This window comes from Neophocaena asiaeorientalis, unplaced genomic scaffold, assembly GCF_003031525.2.
Source record: "Neophocaena asiaeorientalis asiaeorientalis breed wild unplaced genomic scaffold, Neophocaena_asiaeorientalis_V1.1 scaffold964, whole genome shotgun sequence".
In the NCBI taxonomy this organism is placed as follows: domain Eukaryota; kingdom Metazoa; phylum Chordata; class Mammalia; order Artiodactyla; family Phocoenidae; genus Neophocaena; species Neophocaena asiaeorientalis.
In genome coordinates, this window is record NW_020175787.1 from 275,447 (window position 1) to 297,935 (window position 22,489).

Below are 22,489 nucleotides of genomic sequence, written 5' to 3' on the forward strand. Positions count from 1 at the left end.
AGGATGCTCGGCCCGGCCCTGTGCGTCGCCTGAGAGACCCTGTGGGCCTCTCCTCCTCTGCACCCGGGACTGCTGCCCTCCATCCGCCCTGCGCACCTCCTGTCTTACCTCACACACATTTCCCCCAAGCCCCCTATCCTGACCCTGTCCTTTGTCACTCCCAGGCAAAGCCCTTGGGGAAAAACTCCCAGGTCAGAGCTGCCTCAGCCACAAGCACGGGGCCCTCAGCGAAGAGCGCTGTCCCAGCACTCCCTCAGAAGGCAAGGGCTGTAGCCGCCCAGGTGGCAAAGTGGGAGGAGGACTCGGAGAGCTGCAGCGAGGAGGAGTCGGACAGCGAGGGGGAGGCGCTGAGAACAGCAGCCTTGACCCAGGTGAGGCCCCTGCTGTCAGGCTCTTCTCTCCGGCTCAGTGCCGGAAGCCCCATCCCCCTCCGCTCACCGTGCCTGTTGACCCTTTCTGTCTCTTTGTCTCTGCGTCTCTGCACAATGCCACACTTTGGGTGCTCTCCCCTGAGCCTGTGTGTCTCGCTGCAGGCAAAGTCCTCGGGGAAAGTCCTGCAGGTCAGACCTGCCTCAGGTCCCACCCAGGGCCCCCCTCAGAAGGCCGGGCCTGCAGCCGCCCAGGTCAAGACCAAAAGGTCCAAGGAAGACTCGGAGAGCAGTGAGGAGGAGTCAGACAGTGAGGACGAGGCCGCAACAGCCAAGACTCCAGTCCAGGTAGCTGCCCCCGCCAGGGGAGCAGCTCCACAGGGAGCTGTGGGGGAGGATGGCAGTGGGGCTCCAGCCCTGAGCGGATGGGGGCTCTAAGTCCAAGATCCTTCTGTAGCTTCTGACTTCTGTGTCCCTTCAGGCAAAATCAGCTGTGAAAACTTCTCAGACCAAGGTCTCCCCAAGGAAGGGCACCCCCATTACACCCGCATCTGCCAAGGTCCCACCAGTGCAAGTAAGCGCACCAGCCCCCTGGAAAGCAGGAACGGTGACTTCGCCAGCGTGCACATCATCCCCAGCCGTGGTCAGGGGCACCCAGAGGCCAGAGGAGGACTCTTCAAGCAGCGAGGAGCCGGAGAGCGAGGAGGAGACAGCTCCTGCCACATCTGTGGGACAGGTGAGGCGAAGTTTGTTTGGCTGGGTCAGGGCCAGCCCCCACGTGGTCCTTTGGCTCCTGTGACATGCCTCTTTTCCATGTCATTCCAGGTGAAGTCTGTAGGGAAAAGCCTCCCGGTGAAAGCTGCCTCAGCACCCACCCAGGGGCCCTCAGGGCAACGGACCACTCCAGGGCTCCCTGGGAAGGCAGGGCCTGCCGTGGCCCAGGTCAAAGCTGAGGTGCAGGAAGACTCAGAGAGTAGTGAGGAGGAGTCGGACAATGAGGAGGCGGCCTCAGCTGCAGCACAGGTGAGACCTGGGAGGAGCCAACCTGCCCCACCCACACCGTCGCCTGGGATGGGGCTGAGGATGCACTTACCTAGGCTGCTTTTGCCCCAGGTATGCAGCAGCCTCAGCTCGGCCTCATTCCACACCTTCCACTCATCTCCTCTGCCCATCAGAGCTGCAGGGTCGAGCTCCAGGGTCTCCTTCATCACCTTTTGAGCTCCCACTGAGATTTCTTTTTACACAAGCTCTGTTAAGTACCCCATCTGCCAGGTGCCAACTTATCTGGGGCTCCTTTGGCCCTGGCCCTTGGAGTTGCCAGCCTAGATCGCGGGGCGTGGACATGTACAGATTATTTCAGTGTGGTATGACAGTAGGGTTGAGATGGAGGATGTGTGCCTAGGCTAGCAGGGCGTGGCACGTGATGGTGTCTAGAGGTTTTTCGGTAGAGAAGACCTCTTGAAGAAGTGGCATCTAAACTGTGGGCTGAAAGAGTTGGCCAGGTGATGTGGAGTGTTCCAGGCAGAGAAACCAGCCTGCGCAAAAGCCAGGGGGTGGGAGAGTGCCTGGCTTTGCGAGTTTCCCCAAGCAGAACATTCTGGTGGGATCACTAGGGGAGACCATGTGAATGGTGAATGGTGGGAGGTTTGGAGCCAGGCTGCCTGGGTTCAAGTCCTAGCTCCACGTCCTAGCAAATGAAGTAATCCATTAGGGCCTCTGTTTATTCTTCTGTAAATTGGAAATCAACCTGCACAGAGTTGCGAATTTGATGAGATCTCAGCTGCCACACCCAGCAAAGGGCCTGCACACAGCAAGTTCTCATCCGTCTCCCTTAGGGAGCAGAATCAAGAGTTGCCTTCCAGCCTGGGAGAGTGGAGAGAAGTGAAGATATCTCACTCCCTGCATTCACCCACCCACCATTTATTATTTTTAATTGTCACTCTTTTTTTCACTAACCACTCAAATTAGTCATTTCTTGTTTCCCTGTACCAAAGCACACATTTTTATGGGTTTTTTCTTTTTCTTGGTCCTGATCTCACTATTATCTTGTAGGACCCAAGGTCCTATCATTCCTTTTTTTTTTTTTTTTTTTTTTTAACATCTTTATTGGGGTATAATTGCTTTACAATGGTGTGTTAGTTTCTGATTTATAACAAAGTGAATCAGCTATACATATACATGTGCTCCCATGTGTCTTCCCTCTTGCGTCTCCCTCTATCATTCCTTTACTGAGATTTTAAACTATTCTTGGCCTTCCCAGCATCTCAGGTTAGTAGTCTCCTATCCTGTTTTTCCAAGCTACAGACATATTCGAGACCAATGCCTTAAAAGTTTCAGTGTGCCAATCACTTAATATCTGTCTTCCCATTTGAGCCTCTCACCTGTACCATGAGACAGTGTTCATTTACTTTGGTTTCTGGAAGAGGAAATTGGAACTTAGAGGAGTTGTTTGGTGACTTGCTCCAGCCCCACCAGCGCCTGCCTCCAAAGCCTTTGCCTTTCCCACTTCCTTCTGCTATATCTTGGCCAAAACTTTTCCAGCCACAGAAATGGTCATACTTTGGGGCCTTATTTTCTGTCAGGTAAAATTGAGCAGCCAGTCCCTCTCTGTAGAGGTGTAGCCTTTATAGCCTGATGCTCTGTCAGAAGCTACTGCCTTTCCTAGCTTCAAGAGGTCTGAAGAGCTTCTGCTAAAACAAGCAGGGCTGATAGGAGTCTTGTTGACCACCTTCTTTTCCTCGCCTTCCTCTGAAGGATGAGGATAATAACTGTCTCTGTTGTGGGGTTATTATGAGGATTGAAATAATACTTGTATGGCCTCACCCGCAAAATGCTGTTCTATTCTGCTTAGCATTGCTGGGGTCAGAAATGAGTCACAATCTCTGATCTGCTCAGAGACACCCAGCCAGCTCAAAGTAAACCATCCATTGAGGGAATTGAGGTTCAAAACAAATTAACAGGACTTCCCTGGTGGCGCAGTGGTTAAGAAACTGCCTGCTAACGCAGGGGACACAGGTTCGAGCCCTGGTCCGGGAAGATCCCACATGCCACAGAGCAACTAAGCCCGTGCGCCACAACTACTGAGCTTGCGCTCTAGAGCCTGTGAGCCACAACTACTGAGCCTGCGTGCCACAGCTACTGAAGCCTGTGCACCTAGAGCCCGTGCTGCAGAACAAGAGAAGCCACCACAGTGAGAAGCCCATGTACCGCAACAAAGAGTAACCCCTGCTCGCTGCAACTAGAGAAAGCCCACACGCAGCAACGAAAACCCAATGCAGCCAAAAAAAAAAAAAAAAATTAATTAAAAAATAATTAACGAAGTCAGAGAGTCCGTTCTGGAAAACCAAATGTGCCAGAGACTCAGGAAGGAGATGATTCGTGACAAATATCATAGAAAGACAGCCCTTGTGTGAGAAAGGCAGGAGAGAGATGTTCAGTCAGTGTTTGATGAATGGCCAGATAAGTGGTATGGTGCCTTCTGGGCCTGACCTTGTGATGTATGTTGATCTCATGTCCTGTGACATTGTTACACATACTTACCAGTTCCAGTGGCTTTTGTAGATTCCTTAGGATTTTCTGTATTCGGATCATGTCTGCAAATTAAGGGCAGTTTTACTTTTTTCTTTCTAATCCAGATGGCTTTTCTCTTTCTTGCCTTATTGCACTGACTAGAACCTCCAGTAAGATGTTGAATAGTAGTGAGGAGAGCAGACATCCTTGCCTTGTTTTTAATCTTACTGGTAAAGCATTGTCTTTCACTCTTTAAGTGTGATGTTAGCTGTAGGTTTTTCATAGATGCCCTTGATCCAGTTGAGGAAGTTTCCTTCTATTTCTGATTTGTTGAGAGTTCTTATCATGAATTGGAGTTAGGTTTTTATCAAATGCTTTTTCTCTATTGAAGTGATTTTTTTCCCCTTTGTTCTGTTAATATGTGTTACATTAGTTGATTTTCAGGTATTAAATCAATGTTTCATTCTTGGGATAAATCCATCTTGGTCATAGAGTATATTCCTTTTTATTTGTTGCTGGATTTGGTTTGCAAATCACTTGTTAAGGATTTTTGTGTCTGTGTTCATAAAGAATTTTGGTCTGTAGATATCATGTGATATCTTTGCCTGGCTTTGGTATTGGGTGATACTGCCTCATAAAATTAGTTGGGTAGTATTTTCTGCTCTGTTTTCTGAGAGTTTGTGTTGGATTGGTATTATTTCTTTCTTAATAGAATTCATCAATCAAGCCAACTGGGCCTGGGCTTTTTGTGGGGGGGTGATTTTTAGTTACTAAGTCAATTTCTCTAATTGATATTGGTATATTCAGATTTTATTATTCTTGAATCAGTTTCTATTTTGTACCTGTTAATAGTTCTGTGCACAGTTAATAATTTGTGCCTTTCTAGAAACTTTTCTGTTTTCATCTCAGTTGTCTGATTGGTTAACATAGATTTGTTCATAATATTCCCCTATAATCCTTTTAATATCTATAGGGTCTGTAGTGATGTCTTGCTTTCTTTCCTAATTTTTGGTAATTTGTGTCTTCTGTCCTATTCTTGGTGAGTTTAGCTAAAGACTTATCAATTTCTTTCTTTTCAAAGAAACGACTTTTGGCTTCATTGATTTTTCTGTATCATTTTCCTGTTTTCTGTTTCATTAATTTCCACTGTGATCTTTATTATTTCTTTCCTTACTTTGAGTTTGATTTGCTCTTCTTTTTCTAGCCTCTTAAGGTGGAATCTTAGATTTTTTTTCTTTTCTTTTTTAAATTTATTTATTTCGGCTGCGTTGGGTTTTCATTGCTGGGCATGGATTTTCTCTAGTTGCGGTGAGCAAGGGCTACTCTTCGTTGTGCTGTGTGGGCTTCTCATTGCGGTGGCTTCTCTTGTTGTGGAGCATGGGCTCTAGGCACGTGGGCTTCAGTAGTTGTGGCACACAGCCTCAGTAGTTGTGGCTCGTGGGCTCTAGAGTGCAGGCTCAGTAGTTGTGGCGCATGGTCTTCGTTGCTCTGAGGCATGTGGGATCTTCCCAGACCAGGGCTCGAAGCCGTGTCCCCTGCATTGACAGGTGGATTCTTAACCACTGCACCACCAGGGAAGTCCCTGGAATCTTAGGTTTTTGATTGTAGCTCTTTCTTTCTAATGTAAACATTTAAAGCTATAAATTTCCGTCTGAGGACTGCATTAACTTTGTCTCATGAATTTTGAAATGTTTTTTTTTTCTGCGGTATGCGGGCCTCTCACTGTTGTGGCCTCTTCCGTTGCGGAGCACAGGCTCCGGACGTGCAGGCTCAGTGGCCATGGCTCACGGGCCCAGCCGCTCCGCGGCATGTGGGATCTTCCCAGACCGCGGCACGAACCCGTGTCCCCTGCATCGGCAGGCAGACTCTCAACCACTGCACCACCAGGGAAGCCCGAAGTGTTGTATTTTTAAATTTTTATTCTTTGAATGTATTATTAAGAAGTGGCTTAACTTGTAAGTATATTGAATTGTACAGATTTCTTTTTGTTGTTGATTTCTGATTTAATCCTGTGTGGCTGGAGAATATATTTTGTATGATTTCAGTCCTTTTAAACTTTTAAGACTTGTTAGGTCAACTTAGACTTGGTATCTTTTGTTTTGTTTTTGTAAGTCTATGTAAAAAACATTACTCTCCTCTGGATGACTTGAGTTCTGTGCTGCTAACCACCTTACCCTTAGTCATACATAGTCCATGCTTTAGAGAGTTTTCTTTCTTCAGTTCATGACTGATAATTTCACTTGGTCCCATGCGAATGAGGGAAGCTGGGTTGTAGGGCATATCACTGTTCAAATGACATCTCTGAAGGAGACAGGGGCCTTGAGATGATGCCAAATTCCTCATCCGATTTCACATTAGCAAGGCTTGCTTTCACACTCTTATCAAGGATTTTGCTTTTCGTTGCTCTTATGTCTATAGTTCTGTCTATAGACTCTGACAAGCTTTTAGGGGATTCCTTGAATATCAGTTTAGTTTAGGATAAGCTGAAGAAAACCTCAAACAACAGTCGTTTTCCTTTTTGTTCTGCCATCCTGAGTACTTGGCTCCCATCTCATAGACTAAGATGGCTGCTTGAGCTCCAGCTATTACCTCAGCGTTCCAGGCAGCAGAGAGGAAGACACATTTCCTACGTGTGTAAGAAAGTCAAATGTATGCTTGACTTACATCCATTAGCCAGAAGTTAATCACATGGCCACCTAGCTAAAAGGGAGCCTGGAAAACACCTTTGCTCTGGGTAGTCTTATACTTAGCTAACAGTAAGAAAAGTTCTCACAGTAATAAGTTTGAGTGCTTATTGTGTGCCAGGCACTGTGTTAAACACTGGGAATCTCCCATTTAATCCTCACCGTCCCTATGGGTAGGCCTCATTTATTCCCATTTTATAGAGGAGGGAACTGAGGCCCAGTGAGGTCAAATGATTTGCCCAGGTTCACACAGCTATTACCGGAGGAGCCAGAACCCAGACTCAGGCATCTGACTCCAGAATCGGCATTCCTGGCTACCTGCTCTATTGCATCTCACCTCCTTTCCGTAATTCCCTTTTCTCCTTCCAGGTGAAGACCTCAGTGAAAACCACTCAGACCAAAGCCAACCCAGCTGCCACCAGAGTGGCTTCAGCCAAAGGGGCAGCATCAGCTCCTGGAAAAGGGGTTTCTGCAGCTGCTCAAGCCAAAGTGGGGTCCCCAGCCAAGGCAAGTAGGACCAGCACCAAAAGAGGTGCCAGGGTGGGATGTAGAGGAGGCCAAGCAGTGGCCCCAGCCTGGACAAGGGTTCTGCACAAGCAGGAGTGATCTCCCCACAGCCATGCCCTGGGTGGGGCTTCACTTAAGGGGAACTGTGCTTTCTTCTTCCTTCCCTAATACTGTTCCCTCCTAATGATTCAGGTAAAGCCACCAGCAAGAGCCCCCCAGAGCAGTGCCGTCTCGGGCAGGGGCCAGGTGTCTGTGCCGGCTATGGGGAAGGCACTGGCTGCAGCAGCCCAGGCCCAGCTGGGGCCGGTCAGGGGCCCACAGGAGGACTCGGAGAGCAGTGAGGAGGAGTCGGACAGTGAGGGGGAGGTGCCCGCTCAGGTGAGGCCCGGGTGGGCAGAGAGCAGCCCTGTGCTTCCCCTCTGTGCCAGGAGCTGCCCACAGCACAGCTACACATGCCCCATCCATCTCCCGTCGCCCTTCCCTGACTCCGCTTCTCTCACTCCAGGCGAAGCCCTCAGGGAAGACCCCCCAGGTCAGAACTGCCTCAGCCTCCACCAAGGGATCCCCCAGGAAAGGGGCTGCCCCAGCACCCCCTGGGAAGGCAGGAGCCCCAGCCGCCCAGGCCGGGAAGCGGAAAGAGGACTTGGAGAGCAGCAGCGAGGAGGAGTCAGACAGTGATGGGGAGACGCCAGCAGCTGTGCCCCCAGCCCAGGTGAGGCCTCAAGAGGAAGCAGCTACAGTGCCAGGCCTCTGAGCCACTGACTGCCACCTACTCCTGCATCAGAACATGGGTTCAGGGCCAGGTGAAGAAGGAATTAAGACCAGATTAAGGCTCTGACCCCAGGATCCTTTCCCCCAGCTCCTGTACCCCATGTCTCCTTAGGTGAAACCTGCTGTAAAAACCCCCTAACTAAGGCCTCCCTGATGAAAGGTGTCCTATGCACTCCCATATCTACCAAGGTCTCCACAGCACGAGTGGGCACACCAGCCCCACGGAAGGCTAGACCAGCAACTCCTGCCAAGCCCCCAAAGATGTCACAGGGCCATGAGGAGGCTTGGACTGTGATGCAGGTACCATGAGGCCCTGGGAAGCTGGAGGAAGTCACATCCCTAACCTGGGCCTGGGGCCTCCTGTAGGCATGTGTATCTCTCAAGGAGAGCTCTTCTAGCTTAACATGAAGCCTGGGGAGTGGGGAGAGGGAAGGAATGAGCAACTGACTTTTATCTTGACCATTTTCTCTCTGTCTGCTTGCACAGAAGAAGTTCAGGGTGACAAACTCCAGGACTCAGACATGTGATGGAAACAACGGGCTCAGGCCTGGTAGGGGTGATAGATGGCAACTGACATGGAGCCTTGGTGTCAGGAGAGACAGTAGGGAGTGGTGGCAACTAGGACAAACTGGAGAGCCCTTGTCTCATCTAGAAAAGCAGTCCCTGTCAGCTCCAGCCAGTTATGACCTGGTGGAGATGGACCCTTTGTAAGGCCAGATCTTCCATTTCTTTTTTTTTTTTAATTTTATTTATTCATTTATTTTTGCTGCATTGGGTCTTCATTGCCGGGCGCACGCGGACTCTCTCTAGTTGCGGAGAGTGGGGGCTACTCTTCGTTGGGGTGCGCGGGCTTCTCATTGTGGTGGGTTCTCTTGTTGCGGAGCACGGGCTCTAGACACGCAGCCTTCAATAGTTGTGGCTCACGGGTTTAGTTGCTCCACGGCATGTGGGATCTTCCCAGACCAGGGCTCGAACCCATGTCCGCTGCATTGTCAGGTGGATTCTTAACCACTGCGCCACGAGGGGAGTCCCTTGATCTTCCATTTCTTAAGGGAAGCTGGAAATCCCTGTTCCACGCTGAGCTCCAGCCCCTCATAAATTTCTGTTTTCTTCATGAGTAAACAAGCACCAAGAAGTGTAAGTGCTCTAGCACTAACCTCTGTGCCTTCAGTGCATCAGACCTCTACTGAACACGCTGTCTTATTGATAGGGACAAAAGGATGAAAGATGTTGGCCCTGCCCTCAAGGAGCGTATAGTCTGTAGGGCAAGACAAGGTGACCGGATTATTGGAGAATATTCTGGTTGTGCTCTGATGGTGCTGGGAAAACAAGTGTCTGAGAGGCCAAACGAGACGATTGAGCTGAGCTTGGAGGAAGACCTGGGGTTCCCTAGGCACAAAAGTAGAGACAGACCCTCCAGGTTGGGGAGGGGAGTGTGGAAAGGGAGGGGGGATGTAAAGTCAGGTGGGTTCAGCAAAGGCCAGCTGTCCTGTAGGCAATAGTCACTTCCAGTTGCTTGTTACCAGTAACATTTATGGGGACCTAAATGCCAGACTAAGACACAAGGGTCCCAGCCACGTTTTGGACTGTGGTGCTTTTTGTAAAGTTTCTTTTGTTTGTTTTTTAATTTTTTTGGGGGGGGGAGGGTGCTGCATTGGGTCTTCGTTGCTATGCTTGGGCTCTCTCTAGTTGCAGCAAGCGGGGGCCACTCCTCGCCACGGTGCACGGGCTCCTTATTGTGGTGGCCTCTCCCATCGCGGAGCACAGGCTCTAGGTGCGCGGGCCTCAGCAGTTGTGGCTCGTGGGCTCCAGAGCACAGCCTCTGTAGTTGTGGCGCACAGGCCTAGCTGCTTCACGGTATGTCGGATCCTCTTGGACGAGGGCTCGAACCCGTGTCCCCTGCATTGACAGGCAGATTCCCAACCACTGTGCCACCAGGGAAGTCCCTGTAAAGTTATAAACAGGTTATTGTATCAGTCGGGACATCCTAATCTGCAGGAGGAAACAGAGCTACTTCACAAGCGCTTAGATGCTAAGGGGATTGGTTATCTCAGTGCACAATGTTTCAGGATAAGGTGTCTGTAAAGGTGGTTCCTTCAGCTCAGCATCATCAGTGACTCAGATTTCTTCCGTCTCTATGCCTCGTGTACCTCATTGTCACAGCAGGGCTGCAGCATCTCCTAAAGAGCTAGGAAATCCCCCAGTTGACTTCCCCTCCCCTTGTCTCCTTGACCAGATCTAAGGCATGTGCTCTGCCCGCCCCCTGCCACCCCCCAAAAAAGTCACTCACTAATGAGAGGCCTGCAGTTCCTGTGATTGGCTAGGAGAAGGAGCCACCCTCTCCAAAGCCTGTGGTGGGGACCCCCAGAACAGAGTCAGGGTTCTGTGAGCAAGGAAGCCATGGGGGTGTGGCTGTTGCAGTGTGCATTGTAGTTGATTCATTTTAAAAATTGAGAAATACACAAATCAGGATCTTCCAGCTTTTCTTAAGAAATTGGAGGCTCAGGCAACATGGGTCCTGCTTTTCTGAGTGGTGAAAGTGGGGCCTTCGCGCCGGTAGGGAGGCGCAGAGCTGCCCTCTGCACCTGCCTGGGCTCCCCTGAGCTGGTCACCAGCAGTGCCTTGCTGATAAATCACTGCTCTCCGAGTCATCCTCTGGCTCCTGACGGCTCTTCCCAGCCAGCCCGCTCCCCTCGTCTACGCCTGGCCCGGCAGGAGGCAGGCAGGAGGGGATAACAGCTGCTCGGAGCACCCTCAGCCAACTCCTGCTTTTAGCTGGGGCTGTGACAGCCAGGTGTGAGCTGTGCTGGGGCCCCTGGCCCCACCCCTGCCACTTTGTCCCGGGCCACTATCACCTCTCATTCAGATGCCCGGCCAACAGCATGCCAGCCCTCAGGTTTTAGTGGTGTCTGGCTCACATATCCCTTTCACGTTCAGAGTCAGCTCTGGAGGAAGGATAGACAGAGTGGAGACCTGTGTTCCCAGTGGCTGGGAGGCATGCCAGGCCAGCAGCTGTGCCCCCTGTGTGTATATAGGGGGTCATGCTATCTTCCCCGGAGACTGAGGGTCGTTGCTCTCTGGCTGTGGTTTCCCCACCCCGGCCTCTCAGTTGTGCTTCCCCTCGGCTAACAAATGCCCCCTCACCCACCATATGCTTGTCCCGTCAGAAGGAGGGTAACTCCAAAACTGCCAGAAGCAAGACCCTGGCCCCAGCGCCCCCGGAGAAGAAGGCAGAGGGGTCCTCAACCAGCAGTGATGAGCTACCAGCGAGACAGGTAGGCCAGGCGTTGTCTCTGAGGACCCTCAGGCTCAGAGCTGGGTAGGTGGGCCCGGGCATGGGGGCAGGTCTGTCCCACTTAAATAGCACTTCCCAGTTTCCTGAGCTCTTTCCTCTGTTTTAACACGTTCATCCTCACAGTAACCCTGGGAGGCAGGCAGCAGAGCCAGACAGTGTAGGGTCAGAGGCGGCTGCCCCGCCCACCAGCTCCAAGGCCTGGGCTTGCCTTAACCATGCTGAGGCCCGGCTGTTTCAGCTGTGAACAGGCAGGGTGGCAGTCCTGCTTCCCCGCTCTGCATGCTGGCACAGGTACACAGCGTGCCGCCAGGCAGGGAGGACCTGTGAATGCAGGAGAGCACGTGGTGGTGCCTCAGGAGTCAAGGCCCAGCAACTTGAAGTGATTTCCCCAGACTCCTGTGACCCATAAAGAGCCAAGGAAGGGGCAGACGCCGATACCCCTGCTTCCTGTTGGGAACTGGGAGCCTTCTCTGCAGGGCCTGTCAGAATCCCACAGGCCTGGTCCCAGACCGCACTCACGCACCTGCGGCCCACCCTCACACGCTGCCGGCCGTCCTCCCCTGACTCTACCCCTGAGGGTGGGACCAAGCCCACCTTGTCTGCCCAACTCCAGAGGCCCACTTTCACCTGGCAAGTGTCTGAGCTTCTGTGTGAACCCCAGGCCTCGCCTGCAGCTGGCACTGCCCTTTGTCCTCCTCTAGCCCCAAGTTCCTAGAAGCTTCTGCCAGGCCCTTCGGAGATGCTGGAGCCCGCAACCCCCAGACCAGTGGGTCTCCTTAACCAGCTCCCCTTAAGGACTTGCCTGGCGGTCCAGTGGTTAAGACTGCACTTCCAATGCAAGGGGCACGGGTTCCATCCCTGGTCGGGGAAATTCCGCGTGCCACGCGGTGCAGCCGAAAAAACAACCAGCTCCCCTTAGATATACCACGTGCTAATCAGTCCATCGGTAGAGTCAGATGCCATTTGCACACCCCCAGTGCTGGGGTGCTCACTGCCTTTCTCTCCTTAATAGCCTAGATTAGAAAAATACCCATGAGCAACTCCATCTACCATTGGTCACTTCCTGAGTGCCAAGGACTGTGCTAGGCCCCATACTTTCATTATTCTGTTTAATCCCCACAACAGACCTATGAGGATAGGTGCTTCTTGTTGGGTTTTTTGGGGGGTTTTTTTTGCGGTACGCGGGCCTCTCACTGTTGTGGCCTCTCCTGTTGTGGAGCACAGGCTCTGGACGCGCAGGCTCAGCAGCCATGGCTCACGGGCCCAGCCGCTCCGCGGCATGTGGGATCTTCCCGGACCGGGGCGCGAACCCGTGTCCCCTGCATCGGCAGGCGGACTCTCAACCACTGTGCCACCAGGGAAGCCCTAGGTGCTTCTTTTATTCCCATTTTGAGGAGGAAGGAATGAGGCCCAGAGAAGTTGGGTGAGCTGCCCTGGTGTCACAGGGCTGTAACAAGGGGACAGACCTGGTGTTTGAACCCAGGCTGTCCGCTCTCTGGCACTACCCCGACACTCCCCTCTCCATGGCAGGAAGGAAGCAGGGCTTGGACACTGCCCTCTGGCTCTCTGGAGCCTTTTGGGGGCTGCCTCCTTCTCTGAGAAGGGTCGAAACAGCTGGGTGGGGGCCGCTTCGCCCTTCTCTGCGGGGGTGGGCTAACACAACTGATACGAGCATCATGCTTAAACGGAACCATTTAATTGGTACGTTCGTCCTCAGTATTCTGGAGTCCCTATTAAAAAAGAGGAAAGGAAAAGGTCAGCACTTTGTGCATTCCCCGGGAGAATTCAGGGAAGATGGCACAGCTTGGGAAAGCTGCAGCCTCCTCCTAACTGGGGAATTTTTATCTCCTTAATCCCAAGCTCACTAATTATTATTATTATCGTTACTATGCATTTATCAGGCACTTCTCTGTTGACGAGTTTCGCTGTTTTTATTATTAGCCCGTCCGTGCGGGAAAGGGATTGATCCCAGGGTGGTGGGCAGAGCCCCAGCCTGGGAGGCAGAGAGGGGATGTGGTCCATTCCCAGGCCCCCTCACTGTGCCTCAGCCTCCCCCCATGCAGGGGATGGGGCCTGCCCCCTTGCTCTGAGGGGCACCTTGGGGGGTGGTCCGTGGCTCAGCCCTGTTGTGCTGGCATTAACCCCAGGCCAGGGTCTGTGCTGGGGTCTGGGGTAAGTACCAAATTAAGAAGACTAGGCCCTGCCTTCAGAGTTTTAGGTTGAGTCAGAAAGAAAGAAGAGACCTGTAAGAAACTAAATGAGGGTGTTAAATCAGAGGCTTAGCATGGTTGGTCCTGGAAGGAGTTCCTGTCTGGTGCCTGGAGGACTAGCTTCCAGCCCTGTCTCTGACACCAGTTTGCTGGTCACCCTGGGTAGGGCCACTTGCCCTCGCTGAGCTTCAGCCTTCTCAACCCCTGGGGTGAGATTCCCTGGGGGCTGGTGAACCATGGAGGCTCCAGGCCACATCCCTGGGAGTGGGATTTCTCATCTCCCTGGGGTGGAGTGGGCCCAGGATCTGCTAACCAGTCCCAGGCAGCTGTGGGAGAGGCTTTGGAGAAGTGCTACCGTCCAGAGCTCGGGTACCTTCATAGCCATGTCCCTTGGAGTCAGCAGCCTGGGCCAGTCCGCCCGACCCCTGCTCTGCCCCAGACTGGAATGAGGGCACTCTTGTGATGCGCTCAGCTGTGACTTCTAGAAGGCCCCCGGGTTTGGTCCTACAGGCGTCAGACCCTGTAGTAGGAAAGGAGCGCCTGCATTCCCTCTGGGCCCTCACTGCCCAGCACCTACACGGGGCGTCCAGCCAGATGTTCGGGCTGCTTCCATTTCCAGTGCGTCTTTTCTGACGTACCCCAGAAAGAAGGCCCTTGTCACCCCTGTGTGTACTGGGCAGACCAGAGGCCCTCCAGTGAGTGAGCCCAGGCTGGGGTTGCTAATAGCCCTTTCAGCAGGTGGGACAGTGAGGCCCACGAAGCTCAGGGGCTGGGCTACAAGGTGAGGTCGTGGCAGAGGTGGGATCAGAAGTGCATCCCACATACCCCTGGGCAGCACAGCCCTCCTTCTGAACCCTCCCCAGTCCAGGGCTCAGCCAGGGTCCCCCTCGTGCCCCAGCCCCCAAAGCCAGGCCCCCTGCCCAGCCCCCAGCCCGGGGGAGGGAGGGGTGCACGGCGTGGGCAGGTGGAACAGGGAGGACGCTTCTGCTGAGGAGCTGCTTTTAACATCCCAGACGCTATTGTTTGCCTCAGTGGGCTTGCTGCCTCTCTTCATCCCCGACAATCTGTTCCTCTGTCTTCTCACATATATATAGATCCCCCCTCCCTCAACTGTAAGCCTTCTCCCACTTCCCATCTTCTCTCTTTCATCACGTGGGAAGGAAGGCTCTGGAAGTGGCAGATCCGAGCAGCCATGGGGGAGGCCGTTTGGCAGGGGTAGGAAGGGCCCAAGCCCAGCAGAGCTTCCCCCCTTGGGCGGGCCCCTTTCTGCTTTCCTTTTTACTTTACCTCTCCCGCAGCACCCTGGGAGGAGGTGGAGTCAGGCTCGGGAGGTGGACAGAGACCTGGGTCCCAGACCGTGGCCGTGGGCAGCTCCCGCCTGCTGCCCTCCTCTCCCCGTGGGGATGGGGCTGGGGCCAGAACCCAGACCCGACCTGACCTTTGGGGACTGGAAAGTAGGCTCCCCAGATGCCCTTCTGTGCAGTGGGCATATTCACTGGAGCTGTGGTTCCCAGGCATCTGTAGAATACCAGGTGGTGCTGCTTTCTTTCTCTTTGTTTCAGTGTCTCACTGGAAAATGCAAAGCATACCCACAGATAGAACAGTGTACAGAGCTCCCAAGTACCATCCCCAGCTTTGGTAGTTCTGAACTTGTGACCAAGCTTGTTTCATCCACACCTTCAACTCACTTCCCCAACACCACTGAATCCCTTTTTTTTTTTTTTTTTAAGCACAATCTCTAAAAAGTTGACCCACCTAGTTAGTGTCCCCATTTCCCCAGTTGTCTCATGAATGACGTTTTCTATATCTGGCATGGTCAGATAGGAGTCCATGTAAGAGCCACACACTGTACTGGGTCCCTTCGGTCTTACTCTGTTGATTTTCCCTGTGTAGTTTATTTGTTGAAGATACTGGGCCGATGTAGTTGGGTTGCTGCATCCTGGCCACAGCCTCAGGAGGTGGCATCAGACTCTTGGGCATGGGTCAACTAGATGGTGAACGCCTCCCCGGGTGAATCATGTATAACAACCAGGCAACTGAGGGGGGCGCTGCTTGGAGCACCCCACGCGGCAGGCGTCTCTGAAGTCAGCTAGAGGAGGGAAGCTGAATTGCACGTTCTGGCCCTGACTCTGCTTCCGTTGGGCCGTGTGACCTTGGGCAACTCTCCTCCCCTCTCTGGACTTGTGGTTTTCCCATCTGTATGGTGGAGCTAACGCTGCTGACCTCAGGGGTTTATGTGAGGGTCAGATGGGCTCCTGTGAGCTGTGAGGTGCTGTGCGGGGTCTTAGTGGGTGTGTGGACTGGGAGTGAGCTGGGAGTGCCCTGGGCAGCTAGAATGGCCTCTGACTGTGCCCAGCCACCCCAAGCTCTCTGGACCCCTTGTCTTATAAAACCCTCCCCTACCCACCTTCCCCTTCCTCTTCCCCTGGCCAAGCCTTTAATCACTGGGGGGGTGTGTTTTGTTTTTGTTTTTCAAGGTGATTAAAACCCCTCTGATTTTTGTCGACCCTAATCGTAGTCCAGCTGGCCCAGCTGCTACCCCCGCCCAAACCCAGGCTACAAGCACCCCGAGGAAGGCCCAGGCCTCAGAGAGCACACCCAGGAGCTCCTCTGAGAGTGAGGATGAGGACGTGATCCCCGCTACGCAGTGCTCGACTCCTGGTGAGCACAGGCCCACTGTGCAGGGCTGACTCCCCTGCTGCAACTGCCAGACACACGCACACACACCCGCGTGCACACACACACACCCCCACTGGGCTGGCTCAGGAGAAGTAGCTGCTGGGGCTTCTCTGTGCTGGCTCCAAAGGGTAGATCCCAGACCAGAGGCTAGAAGCTGCAGGGACCAGGTTTGTAGTATAAGGAAGAGCTTTGTAACAACTGACTGACTGAACATGGAGAGGGCTGTGAGGTAGTGAGCCTTCCGTTCCTGGTGGCATGTAAAGGGGAGGGGTTAGGTAATCCCTAAACAGAGACATGTAGGGAAGGATTCCTGGAGATAGGACCAGATCTGGGATTTCTTTGACTTTTTTTTTTTTTTTTTTGCGGTACGCGGGCCTCTCACTGTTGTGGCCTCTCCCGTTGCGGAGCACAGGCTCCGGACACGCAGGCTCAGCGGCCATGGCTCACGGGCCCAGCCGCTCCGCGGCATGTGGGATCTTCCTGGACCAGGGCACGAACCCGTGTCCCCTGCATCGGCAGGCGGACTCTCAACCACTGCGCCACCAGGGAAGCCCTTCTTTGACTTTTGACAATCTGTGATTCTAACAGTGATAGCAAGAAAATGGTTAATTACTATTATTATTACTAGAACACTTTTTAATGAAGGTGTTAATACCTGATCTTGGTAGCCTAATTAAGAAATGCAGATTAGCACAAAAGAAAAAACCTCACTTGGAATCCCACTGTCCAGAATAATTACTGTTAACATTTTACAACTATTAACTTTGCAAAAACCTAAGATAACGCCATGTGTTTTTAGTGAGACCACACCGTACACACGCTCAGTAATCTTTATTTGGTATGTTGTGACGTTACATATTTACAGCACGATGCCTGCTGGCTACAGAGTGGTCACTGGGGTGGGATCCTGCAGTTCGCTTAGCCAGCACCACGTTGGAGGAAGCTGAGCGTTTTGTTTGGGGTGTTTGGCTGTCATGAACAGTGCTGCAGTGAACATGTGTAATCGAGCCTCTGCACATGACCAAGGCTGTCCTCAAGAGAGACTGTTTTACATGCGCAGAGAGTCACGTTTGGCTCCAGTGCTCTGCCTGTTGCTCAGGGGGAGCGGCCTGGCCAGCGGCGGGGGCGGGGGGGGTGGCTGGAGGTGGCGAGGACAAGGCCTGGGGTGACAGCCACAGCAGTCGTGTCATCTCCCTGTCATGTGGAGGCAGTGGCAGATCCTGCCTGGAAGGCTCGGGAGGGGATTTAACGGGCTTCTACCACAAAGGCCCCGGGCACCGCTCAGGATGGGCTGAGAGATTGGGTGTTGCTCCTCCGGGGAGGCCACGGGCTCCTGTGCCCTGACGCAGCCCCTCCCGCTCCGTCTCAGCCATTAGGACCAGCGTGGCAACTGTGCCCACGGCCCACCCCAGGGCAGCCCTCAGAGCCAGCATGGTGGGGGCCGGCAGCAGTGAGGACACCAGTCGGGTGTCTGAAGGCAAGAAACAGGAGACGCCAGCCACTCAGGTACCCGGCGGACCGGGGGGCGCTGTGCGGGCTAGCAGGGCTGCGGGGCTCCCTCCTCTGCCCCCACTTCCCCACAGGGCTTCTGGGTGGCAGCGCAGTTGCTTTCACCCGCCCCCTCGAAGCCAGAGCCTTTCCTGGCCTGGCCGCAGCCCTGATCCGAATTAGCCTTGCGTGATCTGGCACGTGGCGCCCGGGCAGAGCCAGCCCTGCTCCCTGAGTCCCTCAGCAGCTTTTTCAACAATGTCAGGCCTTTGGTTTGTTTTTTCTCTCCCGGTTTGAAGAAAAGTTTCCCGTTGTCAGTGTTTGTCATAGTGACCATGAGCGTTCTTTCCAGCCTTCACGGATTTCAGTGCATTTTTATTTATTTGGTCCTTGCTGGAACTTAAAAACCGGGCAGGGGAGAGTTAATGGCTCATCATCCAAATGATGAAACTGAGCACCACGCCCTCAGCAAGAGGGTCCAGACGTGACCAGGATCAGGCAGGGTCAGAATCGGGGCTCCTGCGTTCCAGTCCATTGCTCTCGGGGCTGTAGGGTTTGTTTCCCTGACCCCTTGTGCCCACCCCTTTTTTCTGAGAAGGCAGGGGGAGGGAGAGCTGGGGAGGCGGCAGCAGGACTTGGGCACCTCCACTCAGAGGGGCTCATCACGAGCTACAGCTCAAAAAGAGCTTCCTGGGAGCATGGGTGCTGAGTGGGTGGCTGGCTTGTGGTCACGGCACCCAACAACCTGCATCCATTTGGCCGTTCAGCCAGCAGATGGTGCTGAGCATCTGTCCATGTGGGACACTGAGGATCCAACAGGAAGAAGACAAGGAGGGTCCCTGCCCTCGTGGAGTTCCCAAGGCGGGGGTCGGCCATTAAACAAGGAGACCAGAAGTTAAAGTACTCACCAACTAGGGAACCGGGGGATGACCTGCTTTAGAAAGGACGGGCCGGGGTGGCCTCCCAGAAGAGGCAGCACTGAGGCTGGAGAAGCAGCCAGGCCTGGGCGAGCTGGGGAGCCCTCCAAGCAGGGAGACCCAGGTGCAGGGACCTCTGGGGAAGCACTTGGGGGTTGGAGAGCTGGAAGAAGCTGGGGCGGAGGGGCCAGGCCTGACAACGCATGGTGAGGACCTGGTGAGGGCCGCGGGGGGAGCCTGGAGGTTTCAGCGAGGGATCACACCCAGGTTTCGTTCCGTTCCGTTCTCTGTCCTTGGCCGCTGCCGTGTGTGGGAAGCAGGAGTGGCACCAGGGAGACCGTTAAGGAGGCTGTTACAGCCACGAGGCTAGAGGCGCAGATTGAGGGGTGGGGCCTCCGGTGGAGCCTGAGCTGCTTCCCTCCCCTGGGCTGGGAGCTGTCTTTGGACCTCTGAGAACGCTATGATTAGCTCATAACCTGAAGCCTGGCACCATTTTCTGCCCAGATGGTGGCGTTGCCCCTTTGCCCCTCAGTCCTCCACTCCAGCCCCAGGTTCCTCTTGCAGCTACAGGTCCCCTTCCACCCCAGCCAGACAGGATCTGACCAGGCTGTGGCATGGTGGCATCCCGGGAGCTTGGGAGTCTCAGGGCTGCCTTTGGCTGTCCACAGGTGACAAAGAGGAACCCAGCTCACCTCCCGCTGACCCAGGCTGCCCTGAAGGTCCTTGCCCAGAAAGCCAGTGAGGCCCAGCCTCCTGCTGCCAGGACCCTGTCTTCAAGTGGGGTGAGCTGGGGAGCTGGGGGCCAGGCCCCACTCTGGAGGGGACGGTCATCAGAGACCGCAGAGGGTAGAAGGCAGGGCCCAGGCAGGGGCCTGAGTCCCAGCACCAGCACTTACCAGCACTGGCCTTAGCACACACGCTTAACCTCCCGGGCTTCTGCTGCCCGTCTTAGAGAGTTGTGGGAGGATTAAATGAGGCCTGTGTGCGAAGCAGCTAACACGGTGCCTGGCCCTTAACTGAGGTGTTCAGTAAGCACCAGATCTTATTTCCCCTAATTTTTCCTTTCACCCTTTCTCCTCTCACCAAATTAGACCAACAGTGCTCGGGGAACACTGCCCATGACGAGTCCCCAGAGCACCCCCGCGCAGGCCAGAGGGGCCAACAAGCTCAGAAAGCCTGAGGTTCCTGCAACCCAGCGGGCCATAGCCACTCCCTCGGGACGCCCCAAGGCCAAGGCCTCTGGGACCTCAGATGACAGCAAGGACAGCAGTGGCAGCTCTTCAGGGAGTGAGGACGATGCTGAGGGGCCCCAGGTGGCCCCATTGACCCACAGGCCAGGTGAGGGTCCTGGGAGGAAAAGGCTGGGGGACCTGGTGGAGCCCTCGCCTCAGGCCTCTGCTTTGTATCTCCACTTGTTCTGCGGCTTTGGCCTAGCCATCCCACACAGGTTCTCAGTTTACCCAGCTGCACAACCCCACAACAGAGTTGGTCCACGTGATGTTAGAGGCCTTCCTACTTGGCTGTTTGGCCACTCCCAGCTTTTTGGTATCAAGCTCCCCTAACTGAGGCCCCAAAATCCCAGGGCCATGCCTCCCTTGGGAATTAGAAGGTTTTGGCATTCAGGTGTCTCACTTGGAATGCTGTGAATAGCAGTAGACCTTGGAAGGGAGCAGATGACGCCTTGGGGGGGAGGGGGAGGCACATACACAGGGACCAGGCCATCCTGGGGCCCTCCTGAGGGCTCCGGCCTGTCTAGCTGGCACAGGGTACCTGGGACTCCCAGTAGGATACCTGTGCTTCTCCAGTAGGTCCGGCCCCCTCCAGGAGGGAGACGTTGGTGGAAGAGACCACAGCAGACTCCAGCGATGATGAGGTGGTGGCACCTTCCCAGGTAACCGCGAGGGAAGGGGCTGGCAACCTTGGGGGCCTTGGGGCAGGAGCCCCAGGCCAGGCTCTCGCCCACCTATGCAGTTGTAGGCCGAGGCCACGCCCTGGCTCATGGGTCTGGGCTCTTCCTTTTCCCAAGGGCCCTGGGCAGGGCCCTGTCCATGTGGAGCCAGGCTGGCTCCTGCCCCGAGGCCCCTTTTCGGCATAAAGTCGTGAGCAGCGGACTCTTGGAGTCTGTAGACAGGGCTTACCTTGATTTAGGTGATCCCCATATAAAAATGCTCTCTAACAGATGGGGCTTCTTTTAAGGTTATCACCTGTACGTAGCAAATGCTAGTAGTGCTTTTCCATTTGCGTTAGTAAGAAGAAGTTTCCTTTTTAAATGTGCCTGTTCAAACTACGTATTAATTAAAATAGTGCAGGAGGTACTCACAGAGGGCTGGTGTGCCCACCACCCAGTAGGGCTGGCCCAACCCTTGGGGTCCCTATGCTGGTGTCCTCATAGCAGGCCATACACTGCTGGGCCTCTTCACACTGGGCTTCTTCAGTCTCTCCTCTCAGGTTATGTGACCCCTGGGCTGACTCCGGCCAGTTCCCAGGCTTCAAAGGCCACTCCCAAGCCAGACCCCAACCCCTCGGTTTCCTCTACTCCGGCCACCAGAGATGCCCCAGACGGCAAGCAGGAGGAAGTGGAGCCCCAACAAGCAGCAGGCACCGTGTCCCCTAAAACAGGTGAGTCGAGGGCTGCAGGAAGGACACAGCAGGATGTGGAAGGACAAGGCAGGGGCCCCTTTCCCTCCCTCAGGAGCCGTCCCACCAACATGGTCCTGTCTGCCAGCAGGGCCTCCCCAAGTGAGGCCTGGTACCCCTGCATCAGGCCTGGAGGTGCTCATGAAAGGGCAGGGGCCTGCACCCGCGGGGCTGGCTGCTGTGGTCTAGGGCAGCCTGGAGGTTGGGTTATCCAGCCCTGTGGGATGCTGATGCCCCTGGTAGGGTGACCCCTGCCTTAGAGGAGGTGCACCTTGACTTTCAGGGCAGGCCTTGGCTCTCTCTAGCTGTCCGTGTTGACTTTTCTTCCTAACGGGTAGGCTCATGGTACGGGACGTCGGGACTCAGGGTTGCTCAGACAGAAGGTGGGGCCACGTTTGGAGAAGTCTTCAGCACATGGCGACGACCCCCAGGCTATGGACTGACGTTCTCTAAAGCCTCAGACGAGCCCCTGGCCTCTCTGGACCTCAGCGCCTTAACCAGACAGGGCAGGGGTTGATGCATCCATTGATGTCACGTAGAAAATGGCACGTGGAAAATGGTCACGCAGTGTTTGGAGGGCAGACTGGAGTGCTCAGGTCACCTGGCCTAGGGCATCAGCCACCGCTGGCTGTGCCAGTGCTATGGGACATTTAGAGGGTACACCTGGGACAGCTCTAGGGGTTCCCTGGCCTTGGTGTTCTAAGGTGTTTGGTAGACAGGAAGCAGAGAAGTGGGCTGCAGGGAGAGAGGTTGCTGAGGCACCCTGTGCCCTCCTCAGCTCCCTTCTATAGCCGACTCCTGTCCTTGCCAAGAAGCACCAGAGGACTGAATTGGGCCTCCGTCTGTCCTGCAACCCACTCTGCCCACCACCCCTGGCCCACTAGGGCTCTGGAGCCAGAGCTGCTGCAGGGCCCACTGCACACTGCCGGGAACAGCCCTCTCCTCCCCACGTGGAGCAGGGCCAAGCCACCAGCACCTCCCCGAGCCCAGGGTGTCGGCGCACTTGTGCTGTGAGGCCCCGAATGGAGCTGAGACCTGCCAAGTCACCTGTGAAGTTGGGGCGACGTCAGGACATATGCTGAGTCCCACACCCCCCAGTCCCTGGGCTTTTCGTGCAGCTTGCCTGGTGCCGGGTCAGCAGAGGAGTCATTGCTCACTTTCTTCCCCAGCGTTCTTCTCTTTGTGAGAGGCGGGTGTGACAGGGAGACATTTTAGAGGGGGCTGTGGAAGGTTTTTCACACGTGTAGCCAGCATACAATTATCAAAGGAGAGCAGAGGCGTGGAAAATTCTAAACAAAGGCTGCAGCAGGAGTCGCTCTGGCAGGCAGTAAACCTGCTTAGTCAGCCACCATGTGCATGTTCACTGCATCTAGCACCCCCAGGCCACACCACCTGGACCCCTGACCACGGAGGGCCTGGGCCC

General features: G+C 54.5%; 1 protein-coding gene across 20 annotated transcripts in view; it reads left to right on the plus strand.

Annotated features, from left to right (window-relative positions):
• TCOF1 (treacle ribosome biogenesis factor 1) overlaps nucleotides 1–22,489 on the plus strand; it is a 41,035-nt gene that overhangs the window by 13,111 nt on the left and 5,435 nt on the right. For 3 of the 20 annotated variants that reach the window (XR_003001400.1, XM_024732235.1, XM_024732236.1), the window contains exons 10-24: nucleotides 165–371; nucleotides 534–716; nucleotides 850–1,104; nucleotides 1,194–1,391; nucleotides 6,932–7,069; nucleotides 7,262–7,447; nucleotides 7,575–7,781; nucleotides 8,030–8,140; nucleotides 11,008–11,115; nucleotides 15,823–16,006; nucleotides 17,394–17,530; nucleotides 19,098–19,211; nucleotides 19,521–19,767; nucleotides 20,235–20,320; nucleotides 20,865–21,048. Coding sequence is in view for 11 of the 20 variants with exons in the window: in XM_024732235.1 (XP_024588003.1) it covers nucleotides 165–371; nucleotides 534–716; nucleotides 850–1,104; nucleotides 1,194–1,391; nucleotides 6,932–7,069; nucleotides 7,262–7,447; nucleotides 7,575–7,781; nucleotides 8,030–8,140; nucleotides 11,008–11,115; nucleotides 15,823–16,006; nucleotides 17,394–17,530; nucleotides 19,098–19,211; nucleotides 19,521–19,767; nucleotides 20,235–20,320; nucleotides 20,865–21,048 (2,545 nt within the window). In the remaining 9 variants the exon portion in view is untranslated. Of the gene's footprint in view, nucleotides 1–164; nucleotides 372–533; nucleotides 717–849; nucleotides 1,105–1,193; nucleotides 1,392–6,931; nucleotides 7,070–7,261; nucleotides 7,448–7,574; nucleotides 7,782–8,029; nucleotides 8,141–11,007; nucleotides 11,116–15,822; nucleotides 16,007–17,393; nucleotides 17,531–18,279; nucleotides 18,413–19,097; nucleotides 19,212–19,520; nucleotides 19,768–20,234; nucleotides 20,321–20,864; nucleotides 21,049–22,489 lie in introns of those variants that run through there. The other 17 variants (XR_003001401.1, XM_024732237.1, XR_003001405.1 and 14 more) reach the window with 13 other exon arrangements.